General features: G+C 39.6%; 1 protein-coding gene across 3 annotated transcripts in view; it reads right to left on the reverse strand.

Moving 5' to 3' along the window:
• The window catches only part of LOC134608734 (leukocyte elastase inhibitor-like), a 481,333-nt gene that overhangs the window by 16,606 nt on the left and 450,312 nt on the right, over positions 1–14,415 (reverse strand). Inside the window, exons 1-3 of one of the 3 annotated variants that reach the window (XM_063451803.1) lie at positions 12,993–13,067; positions 6,921–7,096; positions 3,672–3,812 (exon numbers count right to left, since the gene is read on the reverse strand). In XM_063451803.1, the coding sequence (XP_063307873.1) occupies positions 3,672–3,812; positions 6,921–7,088 (309 nt within the window). In that variant the 5' untranslated portion in view covers positions 7,089–7,096; positions 12,993–13,067. Of the gene's footprint in view, positions 1–3,671; positions 3,813–6,920; positions 7,112–12,992; positions 13,068–14,415 lie in introns of those variants that run through there. The other 2 variants (XM_063451804.1, XM_063451801.1) reach the window with 2 other exon arrangements.

Consider the following 14,415-nt stretch of genomic DNA (forward strand, 5'->3'; position numbering starts at 1 on the left):
CCCCCTGCTGGTGGGAAGTATAAAAAAAAAATAAAAGACAAGTGTAAAAATAAATTAAATATATTTTTATATATATATAATATGTATATATATATTATATATATATAATATATATACATATTATATATATGTAACGTCATACAAAGTGTATTTTAATATTAATATAAGTATATATATTAATATTAAAATACACTTAGAATGACGTTACATATATATAATATGTATATATATTATATATATAATAGATGTACATATATATATATATATATTATATATAAATACGTATAATTAAAATAATAAATAAATAAAATAATAAAATAAATAAATAAAATATTGAAACAAAATTTAATATAAATTATATATGCATATGTAATTTCATTCTAACTGTATTTTGTTATTAATATATATATATATCGGTAACAAAATACACTTAGAATGACATTCTATATATATCTATATATATATATATATATAAAATACAAATAACCGCACATATATATATATAGATAAATACATATAATTACATAAAAGATTACATTAGTATACACGTAGAATTTAAATACCTATAAATGCATATATATTAAAATTCTACATGTATATTTAAATAATCTTTTAACGTAATTATGTGATTTGATTAATTAAAATTTGATTGACATGCCTGACAACACAGGGAGAAAGTGCAGAGAATTTAATTCGCAAGCACTATATTTGACCCTGTAACTTTCCAAAACAACATAAAACCTGTTAATGGGGGGTACTGTTGTACTCGTGAGACATCGCTGATTACAAATATGTGCATTTTTTTGCAGTAAAACCTAACAGTATTATGACATTCACAGTTAAAATGTCAGACGGAAATGCAAATTTAAAAAAAACTCTTATTTTCTCACATTTTTTTTACTTTTATTCATAATAAATGATGTTCCATGTATGAATAGTTAATGATAGAGCCCTGTTTCTCCTGAACAAAATGATATATAATAAGTGTGGGTGCATATAATTTGAAAGAGGGGAACTACGGGTGAACAGACATATAGCGCAAATTCCAGTTTTTGTTTACGTTTTGTTTTGATCAGAACGTGCACTATTGACTCCGTCCTGAAGGGGTTAACTTCTCCTTGCGATCCAGCGATGTCCCCGCGCTGTGATTGCCGGTGAGAGCCCCGGCGGATGCCTCCATCTGACTTCCTGGTTCCGTCTCTGTGAGCCGCAGAGGCTCATGGGGGCGGAACTGGGCGGGTAATTCAAATGCAAAAAAATGGTACTGCTTTTGGTACAAAATTCCTGACATAATCATACCGCCAGGGAGGTTAAAGTAGTCTGGGTGCTGTGTCCCTTTTGCACCTACCGCTGCAATGCAAAACATTTCAGTTCCAAATAAACTGCAATGTTTACATTGCAGCTCTAAGTCTTCCCTCAGTGGCTGTCTAACAGGTTAAGCGCATCAGTTGAGCACACTCTATAACTGCCACAGTCTCTGGTATGAATCCATATAGTGTGAGACAGAGTGTAACTGTACCTTTGTCTTAATTGGGTGCTGCAGAAGACTGTGAATGGTGACTAGACCAAAATACAGATTAGGGAACAATGTTAAAATTAGTGTAGGGTTTAACACAATATGGTCATATGGTTTAACTTAATTCCCATAAATTTGCTTGCTAAGGTGATTTTAAGCAGCCTTATAATATGTAAAACTGTATATATTTTTTTTTGGTGCATGCTGTTCCCTAATCTGTATTTAATATATAAATATATAGGTCTTTACAGCAGCACCACTACTTAGAAATGCATGGCCAGGTGTGCCCCTAATCTCCCTTGTTTCTGGTGAGTAGACCATTTAACAGTGGTGCGTGACCCGGTGCTTGGCACCATATCAACTTTAACTGGATTTGGCTTACAGGTTTTTTATCTTACGATGTTGGTGTCTACAAAGTATCATCATATTTAAAGCATGAACTGTGCATTATTGGATATTACCCTTTATATTTTTTCATCTTTTAATTATGCATTATTTCAGTCACACTGACCATATTAGACATTAGACCCTAATGTAACAGAATTCCAACTAGATATAGAAGTATTTTAGATTATTGTCAAACAGTACCAACGAAGACACTCTAATTATGAAGTGCTGCAATATTTAGGTGCTGAAAATTTGCATCCTGAGTGTTTTCGATCAATGATTAACGTATACATAGCAAATAAATATGGCTTGGAAAAATCTCCTGTAGAATATTTTGAATATTGGTCATACAGTAATAAGTAAATCAATTATGGTGCTTGAAACATGGGATTATACACTTAAAGGAAAACTCCAGTGCCAGGAAAACAATCCGTTTTCCTGGCACTGCAGGTTCCCTCTCCCTCCCACCCCCCAATCCCCAGTTGCTAAAGGGGTGAAAACCCCTTCAGTCACTTACCTGAGGCAGCGACGATGTCCCTCGTCGCTGCCTCCTCCTCCGCGCCCCTCCTCCTTCTGACTCCGTCGGCCGGTGGGCGAGACTGATCCCGCCCACCGGGCGAGACCTAATGCGCGTGCGCATTAGGTCTCCCCATAGGAAAGCATTGAAAAAGATTAATCTGTGCTATAGAGCAGGAAGTTCCCTCTAGTGGCTGTCTAGTAGACAGCCACTAGAGGTGGAGTTAACCCTGCAAGGTAATTATTGTAGTTTATAAAAAACTGCAATAATTACACTTGCAGGGTTAAGAGTAGTGGGAGTTGGCACCCAGACCACTCCAATGGGCAGAAGTGTTCTGGGTGCCTGGAGTGTCCCTTTAATCAGAGCAGCTGTAGCTGCACATAACACATGTGGGTTACTGTGTCTTCCCATCCATCAATGCAGAGGGCCAAGGTGACATACAACAGGTGGTCCACTCACTGGAATTACCTAAGTTTTACCAGAGAATGGATGGGATGCAGCCTTTTAAAGAAATAATGATGGCATGGACGATTTTTGGTGCCACGGTTCTGACATTATATATCTAGCAATGGATTCAGCGCTGGAGCTTGTAAAACCAGAAATAGATTTTAGTTTTTAATGGCCCAGACAAAAAAGCAGAACGGAAAATATTTAGGAATTTAGGATATGTAGGAATCTAATCATTTGATTATAGATAACATTTAGGGTGTGTAACAAACACACTATCCATTAAAATGTTATATTCTATTACCTAACGTAGCAAATTCCAATTCACCAATTTGATAAAGGAACCTTTTAGTAATCTCTGCAAATTGATCTTGTCATAACGACATTGGCTCAAAATGATAAATCAATTTGTATGACTAGACTGTGGTCATAAAAGGAATGTTCATGACTACACCCTTTTTAAGAAGAGCTATTTCCCAATCTCTATTAGGTGTGCGCAAAATTAAATTGAATCTTTGGCATTGTTTAAAGTAACACCCTGTGCAAATATAATAAAGAGAGGCAGCGTGGACTGCAGCCATCTGGACAACATTGGGGTTAAACTGTTCGTTAACAATTTAACCTCTTAAGATAAGACTGTGCCAAGCCATCATAAACATAGAAGCATAGAAACATAAAAACTTAATTGTGACTAAGTTGTTATGGTGCTCAGAATGAAACAGAGTTTTGTTTAGTGGAGTGAAACCGTGACAATTACTAAACTTGCTAACATGATTTGTTTTGACCAGCTCTCGTTATACTTACTGGTAGGAAGTTGTATGTCTTCTCTCCAAACAATCGGTTGGCCAAATTTAAGACATAAGAAGATTCATGTTTCTTATTAATTTCAGCATTCAGGTTTTTAAAGTTTTGGTGTAGATCTTCAATACCATCAAAATGCAGAGTCTACACTCAAGAAAAACAAAGTAAATATAATTAAATTACACTTTTAAAAATGAATGGAAAGTAATGATATATATATAAATATATATATATATAAAATAATCCACAATGTCCTTGCACACTGGCTGCAAAATAGTTAAACCGGGTGCTTGCAATCTGGGGGGGATTACACATACCAATAGAGAAGATAACCAGCACTCTCGGATTCCAATAAGTAATTAAAAGTTATAAACTTTATTGATCCATCTTTAAAAAGCTGCTCTTTTAAACTTTTTTTAAGATGGATAAATAACGTTTATAACTTTTAATTACTTATTGGAATCCAAAAGTGCTGGTTATCTTATCTATTGGTATATATATATATTTATATATGTACATATGTACATATTTCTACATATGTGTTGCCTTTTCTCAGAAATTGTAAATAAGATCCTGATGGCAGCAATTATTTTAATGCAGCCCGTAGGTGCACATTACTCATAATTATCATTATCTAAATGCAGGTTGACAAGGGTAGAGGTACACCAAGATACTTATAAATAATATATTATAGAAGTTGTATTGTTCAACAGTGTAAGAGGTGATGTGGCTATGATGTAACATTTCTATGGTTCATTAGTGTGGGATGTCCTGCTAATAAAAGTGTTTGTGAATATGAGGCAATCCCTAAAAAATGTCAATTTATGCAGCCATCTCAAGGTTTTATGGCTCCATCTATAAAACTTGTCAGCTCACCTGGTGTGATCAAGGTTCACTCAGTATGTGACTACATTTTATTACAATAAGTCAGCTTATTTCTAGCTACATATTAACTACCAAGTAACCATTATGATGAAGGTTCCATATCTCATAGATAATTAGTATTATAGTCCAATAGAGATGAGAAATATAAGAATAGTGCTATAGGGTGTCATTAGTTCCTATTAATTCATTGGTTAAAGTAATCTTTCTGAAAACTAAGCTGCATTTAATATTACATGAACTTGAAACATTACATTTCAATTAAATTATGGATTTCTTTCAAAACGGCTCATTAAATCCTCATTGAATTGGTTGTATTATACAGATTTCATCCAGTGTTTCGATGCAGCACATCTATGGAAGCAATATTGCAATAACCCAACCCACTAAGAAAATCTTGTGTCTCTATCTAGTTACTCTTTGGAATTAGTTCATAGGTCACTTAGGATTATGGAATAGATAATCATGAAGGATTCCCAGGAAATATATCAAGGGTTTTCTGTTTTCCTTATAACCCCTTAAAGGCAAACTGCAATGTAAGAAATACAGATATATGTGTCTGATGTTAGAGTTTTCTCTCTGCAATTTAAATTTAGGGTGCACTTTTATGAGTAAAATAAGATTTACTCACCTTTTATCCCTCGCCGCAGCAGTCTTCCCGAAAAAAGCTAATGCTTACAAATGAGAAGGTGCAGGGATAGGCTCTGTAAACACCCACAATATGTAGTGATTTTGGTGTTTAGGACTAGTAAGGATGTGTGACAACTTCCCATAAATAGAGAATATCTTAACTTTTAACAAAAAAATAAATATATTATTATTATGGAGACAATTTTACCCAACTGGTTGAATAAATTACAAACCAGTTCTTCTTATTTTATATGGTGCATACAGAAAACATTTTACTATTTGTCCTATCATACCGTCATTAGTCTGTTACCTAATAATCACACGCATACAAAAAAAATAAGAAAAAATAATATAGTTATTGTCAGACTGTATTTGCCCTCTCAATTATGTTTCGTATTTGTGTGCGTCTGAGAGAGTTGTCGCCCCTAACTTCGACATGATGATTAATATGATTATATTTATATAAAACTATGATCATATTTATTCACAATATGGAAGAGATGACAGTTCGTTTTCATGATGTCCTCTCAGCCAGGATCTGGGCCACCTGAAAATCTTTCCTAGCTGTGTCGGATGGCACTTCTAATTCCACCTTTCACATAAGGAGGAAGCCTTGCCAACATCTTTAGCTACCAAACTTTTGAGAACTCCTACCCCCTTTTTTTTTTATCTTTTTAATAACTAATTTACAATAAATGTTTTTTGCTTCGTTTTGTCTATCTGCTTTACTCATTTTCTTTTATTCCTATTTCTTTTTTTACTTTATTGTATTTTCCTTGGTTGGTCTCTATTTAAACAGTTTTTTTTTTTGTTTGAGAAAATCAGAGGTGTCATTGCTAATATTCTTTGCCAGGTCCCCACTCTGACATTTTTCTTTTCTTTTTTCTTCCACAGGTTTGGGACATTGGTATTAGATGGTCTTTTTTTAACATCAGTCCAGCTCCAGTTACTATTGTTTTCCTATTATTTCTCACTTTTGCTGTCAGCTTTCATAAGCCTGCCTACCATTCAATTTCCTTTTTATGAGATATATTGAAATACTTCAATATTGGTATGCTTTCCAGCTTTTTTTTTTCTTTGCTTTACATTTGCCAATAATTCTTTTATTGTGACATTATTGATTGTGCTATGGGTATGATATTTTTTTTACCCTACTCAATATTTTATTGTTTTTATTACACTCTTCCTTCAATAAAATATATTTTAAAAAATAGTGTTTAATAGTGTAGCACTATAATGACTTCACATTCGTATGAACACAGCATCAATTTATTTAACATGTTCATTTTTTAACTGTGATATTTGAAATATAAATTCAGAATCATACACTTCACAATTTTGTTATACTAGGTCACTGTTGGTGAGTCCGTCAGACTGTAGCCTGTCTCTAAATCTTTAAGTGATCATACACAAAGCTTGTTACATATAGATATTCCATCTAGATTGTAAATTGTCATGGGAATAGAGCCCGCAAATCCACCTGTATTTGTTTGTCTTAGATGAATTAAACCTTTTACCAATTGTAGCCATGTACAGAGTTGCAGAATGTGTGGGTGATATATACATAAAGTATAAACATTTATTTATACATAGAGCATAATAAAAAGTACCCAAAAATGCTAATATTATTTCATTTTTTAAGCGGTATATAAAGGACAATGGGTCATGAATTGGGACTGAATCTCGATACATATTATCCGAAAAGATGTATAAGGGTCGGGATGAGGACATTTTACTTACTTTAGAGATTTGTGATGCAGTATTTCCTTTTGCTCCCAAAAAAATCATGGCCAGTGCTGCCGATAAACTGATAGGTGAGTAAAAGACATTTCCCTGATTGTTATTTTTATTTAGCTCCTTGTAAAGATCAAATGCAAATTGTGTGCTGGCAGAAGTCAGTTTCTCCATGTTAGGTCCTGAAATGACAATACGTTTTGTATAAGTTCACAGTCCTAAAGCATTTTGTTCTTAGAGAAATGGGATTCAAGTGGAACTGCTGTCCTGCATGTCTATCAATGAGCTATTTATGGAGTATTTTGCAAGCTACTATCATGAATATGTTCTTGTTTCAATAACATTCATTACATGTACATCAAGCATACCTATATGTAGGGCCGGACTGGAAAAAAAATTTGTCCCGGGCATTTTCGCATCACAGTGGCTTACCGACAAAGGGGGCAGGGCCAGACAGGGGTGTTTTGTCATCACCAATGACAAGCACACCCCCTCTCAAAGTGAGCATGTTGGGTCAATGCTCTTCCAGGGCAGCAAATGTGCAGAGCCCTGCTGAAGAGCTCTCGCATGAGAAAAAGGCCCTGTATTTGTTCTGCGCAGGTCAAGCAAATGTATTTATTAACACGCTTGCGCTGTGTTTGCTTGCAAATTATCTCTGATGTTTGGAGCCTGCTTGTGGTGTTTTGTTTAAATGTCGTTTTCAGTTGTGCTTTGTTTGTGGTGTATTATGTGTGGCCAGGGGCTGTAGAGAGTAAGAGAGTGTGAATATAGGGGATGTAGCGAGTGTGTGCATAGGGGCAGTAGTGTATGTGTGTATAGATGATATAGTGTGTATAGTGGGAAAAGTATAGTGTGTTTAGGGAAAGTAATGTGCATTTGCTAACAGGGGATCTAGTGTGTGTATAGGGGATCCAGACTGTGTATGTCAGGAATGTTGTGTGTGTGTGTAGGCAGGGCTGGATTAACATAGGGGCTGATGTAGCTTCAGCTTCACATGCCCTTGCTAAAGTATGAAAACTTAAGAGGGATGTAGGGGGACAAAATTGTTGTGGACTGGCTGACAATAAAATTAGTTAAGGTAAAGCTGACTTTGCACACTATGCAAATGCTCTTGTTGCTTCAGTTTCTCGAACACTGTGGCATGTTGCCTTTCTTCTACACTCACTACATACACTTTTTCTCTGTCTCAGACTGTATAAGGGAAGCTTCTGCCTGCTAGTAAGAAGGTTAGGAGAGGATTGGACCAGCAAGTGCTAGGGGAGAGTCTTTAAAAAGCGTAAAGCTAATGCATTATTAGACGCATTTATGCCAAGCTCAGAGTGCTGTCTGCACAGAGTGCCCTTGGTCAGTCATCCTGCATGATTCACACCAGGCTGACCATCTACTTCTTCGTGCAGAAACGCCCCCATTTTGGGCATGTTTGTTCCTTTGAGCAGTTCTAGTTACGTGACTCACATCAGTGGCCCACCCTTTTACCCCGCCCACCAAAATCCTGCTTCACCGGACACTACTGTTAGAGGGTATAGATTTACTTAAAATATAAAAGCAAGAGATTAGCATAGTGTTTTCTGATAGCTATATCTGTAATCCTGGGTACATATATATCATTTACTCAAAAGCTTCACTTCAAGTTACTTACTATGCCCCACAATCTAATGCACAGCCTCCCATGGCTCTGCCCCTACTCTAATACACTGCTCTCTCCCCCAATCTAATACACTGCCCCCCTCCACTCTAACTGAATACACTGACCCCACTCCCACTACTCAAATTTATTACACTGCCTCCCCTTCCCCAATGTAATACCCTGCCCCCACTTCCACCACTCTAATTTAACACACTGCCTCCCCTCCCTCCAATTTAATACATTGGCCCCCCTCTAACCACACAGAAAGGATCCCCTATTCCCCTACCTTAAGCTGTGTTTCAGTCCAGCCCTCCACGATGTTCTCTGCTCAAGCATGTCACACACTCCTCTGGCACTATGAGCAGCAGGGAAGGGGCACGCAGCCAGACACTCTGCGCATTGTAGCACCGCCACGCAGCTGCCAGATACGAATACATATGCTGTATGTACTTATCAGGTAGCCGACGTAGAAATGTTTTGCGCTCCTGCGGCCACTGGCCATTTGCCGGAGCACGCAATCGGCCACGGCTTGCGCGAGAGCCACAGAACAAAGCGGCCCCAGGGCAGGCGGCTTACCGGGAAATTTCCTGGTATTCCAGTAGGCAAGTCCAGCCATGTGCCACATGTTTGACATGCTTGGCATATATGAATTGGCCACTTGGTAGAGTTGGAAGGGCCAATTTGATTATAGAGGACATATAGAGTGTGTGTGTGAGGTACATTGTGTGGGTGGGAAATATGTGGGGGGGCAGTGTATAAATGTGAAAGTTATTGTGTGTGGGGCAGGGAGGCAGATAAAAAATAAATACATAAATAAATATATATATATATTTGTTTTATTTATTTCGATTAAAATAAAGAATCTTTATATCCCCCCTCCCTTCTTACCTTTGCCTGGGAGAGGGGATATTTAAAAATCCCTGGTGGTCATGTGGAGAATACCTGGTGGTTCTAGAGATCCGGAGAGTTGCCATGATAACCGCGGCAATGCTCCATGCTCGCGAGAGGAGGACCCAGAGGAGCTGCTGGCTGAGCTCCTGGGTCCTCTCTCCCTCCTTGGCGCCTGCCAGCAAAGTGCCTGCGGACTGGTAAGAGAGATCTCTAATCTCCCCTCCGGTCCGTGGAGGCACATAGCAAGGCCGGCGCTTGGATAGCACCAGCCCTGTTTCTACATGTACTCCTTATCTCCACCTCTGGGCCAGGCTTGGTAACTTGAGATGAAACTACACAGTATATATCCAATGATATTGAAATTTGTATTGTACTTGCTTGGGGCCAAAATCTAATTTTGAGTGAGTCACCATCTTCCTTGTCAGTGATCCCCTGGGCAGAAGGTTTACTTTCAAAACCTAATTATTTTATTATTTTTGTTTTAATCTGTTGTCGGTGTAAATAATTTGTTTGTCATCTAATTTTTGAATGCACTGTGACTATTTGTTGCCTATAATAAATATTCCTTTATTAAGTTCTGACTTTGTCTGGTAAATAATCACGTTACCTGAAGAGACTAATTAGTATTTTGCAATTGGGGGACCTGGGGGACCAAGGCACCACATTTAGAAATTGTCCTGGTGGTGGCAGCATTAAAATAGTAATATTTATATTATTATGGCTAAGTGTGGGTGGTGTTCAGAGGGATTTTTATCATTATTTCCATTCTAGTGCAGACAAATAGTGAACTTTAACCCTTTCACCACCAACTAAGTCACGCACACTCTTGGAGTAGGGTGTGTTCGTGACAATGTCCTTTAAGTTTCCCTCCAGAACCACCTCCACCAGATACATGACGCTGGGGAGGTATAACTGTTTTAGTGTTTTCTGTCGATAAAATTCTATAATTAGGCCCAGCATAATTTTCAGCACCAGGCCCAATGGGCTCTTAATCCTGCCCTGTGTGTAGGTGGTGCAATGTGTGCCTATAGGGGATCTATTGTATGTGTAGGGAATCTAGTTTGTGTGGAGAACCCAGAGTGTGTATAGGAGAATTAGTGTATGTAGAGGATTCAGAGTGTGTATAAGGATTCTAGCGTGTGTGTGTGTGTAGAGGATCCAGAGTTGTGCATAGGATCTTGTGTGTGTTTACAAGGCATGTAGTGTGTGTGTCTGGAATGTAATGTATGTGAGGGGTTGCAGTGTGTGTGTGTAAGGAATTACAGTGTGTGTGGGATGGTGCAGTGTGTGTGTGTGTGTGTGTGTGGAGGACAGGGGGCAATGTGTGTTTGCTTGGGGTGCAGTGTGTGTATGTTTGGGGTACAGTGTGTGTGTGTGTGGGAGGGTGCAGTGTGTGTGTGTGTGTGAGGGATTAATTTTTTACAGGTTTTTATAATTTAAAAAAATATATAGTTTATATCATTGCCAGCAAGACCTGGTTTTCCCAGTGGGAAGTGAACGCTAGCAGCAACTCCTGCTAGTGTTCACTCTTGCGAGATCAGAGCATTGCCTTGTAACCGCTGCAACGCTCCGACCTCGCAAAAGGAATCTGGAGCTCCCCCGGGTCCTTTCTCCTCTCCCTCAGCTGCTGGCAGCCCATTTCAATGCCTGTGGGCCGGTGAGGGAGATTTTCGATCGTCCCACCAGCCCATGAAGGCAAACATCAGGGCAGGCGCCGTCATGGGATATCCTGTGGTCTCCCATGTCGGCCTCGGCCCATGGCCATTGCAGCTCACTGGGCATTTGCCCTGTTTGCCCAATGGCCAGTCTGGGCCTGCTATATGTACACATAGAAACATAGAATGTGATGGCAGATAAGAACGGCCCATCTAGTCAGCCCAATTTTCTAAATACTTTCATTAGTTCCCGGCCTTATCTTATAGCTAGGATGTCTAACCCACGCATGCTTAAACTCCTTCACTGTGTTAGCCTCTACCACTTCATCTGAAAGGCTGTTCCATGCATTAACTACCATTTCAGTAAAGTAATACTTCCTGATATTAATTTTAAACCTTTGTAGATGTAACTCTAAGCTTATCATTTTTTAACACACTTGCTACAGGCATTTTCTGTCCTTGTTTTGGGGGGGCGATTGGATTGATGTTTTATCACTCATTCGCCCACCCTCCTAGTTTAAATACGTCCTAGCAAAACCTCTGAACTGCTCACTGAGAACATGTGTTCCCTTTTGAGAAAGATGCAAACCATCTTTTTTGTACAGTTTATTTCCATTCCAAACAGAGCTACCATGAGAAATAAAGCCAAATCCTTGCTCTCTACACCATTCACCAAGCCACAGGTTAAAGTCCCTAATACGCATCTGCCTGTCATTCTGAGTGTTATGCACAGGCAGAACTTCACAGAATAACAGTGTGGAAGCAACCTGCCGTATATCATCGGCAAAAACACACAAAACTTCCTTTACCTCTGAAACCTCATTGCAAGCCAAATCATTTGACCATAGATGGACAAGTACATCCAATTCCCCTTCCTGCTTTTCTAGCTTAACAATATTACAAATATGTCTCCAGTCTCTGTGAGCAGTAACTCCAGGAAGACATCTCACAAGGCCACTATTGTCCAGCTCCACACCTCTTATGATAAAATCCCCCAACAACTGATTTCTATCAGGCCTCACCTTATACCTTTTGTCATTTTCTACAGTCTTGCACAACTTTGACATAGAGGATGGCGGTTCCACAAACTCTGTGCCTGAGCATGTCTCCATAACACCACTACACTCGGTGCCTGAGCATGTCTCCATAACACCACTACACTCTGTGCCTGAGCCTGTCTCCATAACACCACTACACTTTGAAAGTGATGAAAATGTATTATGTAGAGCAACAGACTGTGCAATATGCCTTTTATCAACAACTCTAAGTCTACCAGATCCTACACTACAGTAATCCATGCGCCATTTTTAGGACTTCTCTGCGGCAGTGGCTTTGCAACAGTTCCAGTCCGAGTTTGTTTAACAAATAATTTACGAATCTCAGACTTCAAAAATACAATCTCCTGCTGCAATAAAGAGAACTGAAAACAGAAAAAAAGTGTGAAAAACTCACCCAAGATTGGATGATGTGGGTGTGTGTGTGTGCTAGATGATGTCTGTGTGTGTGTGTGTGTGCTCTGGATTTTTCTGAAGTTTTGCAATTTGCAAAACTTCACCCTACAATGTAATATTCCTCACTACAACTCATTCTAAAAGCCAGCTAGTTCTTACCAACTCTACTCCTTACCAAAACATCAGCCTTCCATATATACAATTTTTCCCCTTCTTAACTTTACTACTTACTCCACATCAATGCCTGACTATTCCTGATAGCCCTTACAAGAACTCAATAAAACATCCTCGCCCAATAATAATACAACATACAAGCCCTTACCCAACCTCATGCTGGATGATGTGTGTAATGTGTGATGATGTGTGTGTGTGTGTGTGTTAGGGGAGGAAGCATTTTTTTTTCAATTTGTGTATGTGTATATTTTATTTTATTCCCCCCCTTCCTGCTTTTTACCTTGTCAGGGAGGGGGGAGATCGCCTGGTGGTCCGGTGGTATGGTGGAGGGAGCCAGCTACTGCACGTGGTGGCCCTGTGTTCCCTCTCCAGCTCTGTCTAACTCTAGCGAGACTCGCCTGGGTGCAGGGCCGGCGCGTCCATAAGGCGGCACAGGCGGCCGCCTTAGGGCGCACCGGCTCTGGGGGCGCAAAATTCCAGTGACCGGCAGGAGGGAAGTGCTCCCTCCTGCCAGGTCACCTCCTGGATCCCCGGAGCTGCGCGGCGTGCGGCTGAAGTGGATTAGGAGGCGGCGAGGGAGCTCTGATCTCTCTGACCGGCTCCCTCGCGCGCCTTTTGCTGATGCCGCGGGAGCCGGAATATGACATCATATTCCAGCTCCCGCGGCATCAGAAAACAGCCTGCGAGGGAGCCGGTCAGAGAGATCAGAGCTCCCTCGCCGCCTCCTAATTCAGTTCAGCCACACGCCTCCCAGCAGCCCCACTGGACCACCAATGAGAGACCCACGCCAGCACTCCAGGTAGGGAGGCTGGGTGGGACATTTAAATTTAATTCAGATTATTAATTACTGTGTGTGTATGTGGGTCTGTGAGTTTGTGTGCGTGTGTCAGTGTGTGTGAGTGAGTGTGTGTGTCTGTCAGTGTGTGTGTGCATGTGAGTGTGTATGTGTGTCTGTGAGTTTGTGTGTGTCTGTCAGTGTGTGTGAATGAGTGTGTGTGTGTCTGTCAGTGTGTGTGTAAGTGTGAGTATGTGTGTGTGTAAGTGTGTCTATGAGTTTGTGTGTGAGTGAGTGTGTCTGTCAGTGTGTGTGCATGTGAGTATGTGTGTCTGTCAGTGTGTGTGTAAGTGTGTCTATGAGTTTGTGTGTGAGTGAGTGTGTCTGTCGGTGTGTGAGTGTGTATGTCAGTGTGTGTGTGCGCATGTGAGTATGTGTGTCTGTCAGTGTGTGTGTGTGTTCGAGTATGTGTCTGTGAGTTTGTGTGTGAGTATGTATTTTTCTGTATGCCTGTCTGTATGTATGTATGTGTCCGTATGCCTGTATGTCTTGTACGTATGTTTCTGTATGTCTCTGTATGCATGTATGTAACTGGATGTATGTTTGTCTCTGAATGTCTGTATATATGTCTCTGTATGCATGTATGTAACTGTATGCCTTTATGTCTCTGTATGCACGTATGTGTGTGTCTCTCTATGCCTGTATCTCTTTGTATGCATGTTTATGTATGTATGTATGTGTCTGTATGACGGTATGCCTCTGTATGTATGTATGTATGTGTCTGTATGACGGTATGTCTCTGTATGTATGTATGTGTCTGTATGCCTGTCTATATGTATGACGTTATGTCTCTGTATGCATGCATCTGTATGTGTGTATGTCTTTGTATGCCTGTATGTATGTATGTATGTATGTATCTGCATGCCTG

This window comes from Pelobates fuscus, chromosome 4 (genome assembly GCF_036172605.1).
Source record: "Pelobates fuscus isolate aPelFus1 chromosome 4, aPelFus1.pri, whole genome shotgun sequence".
Classification (NCBI taxonomy): Eukaryota; Metazoa; Chordata; class Amphibia; order Anura; family Pelobatidae; genus Pelobates; species Pelobates fuscus.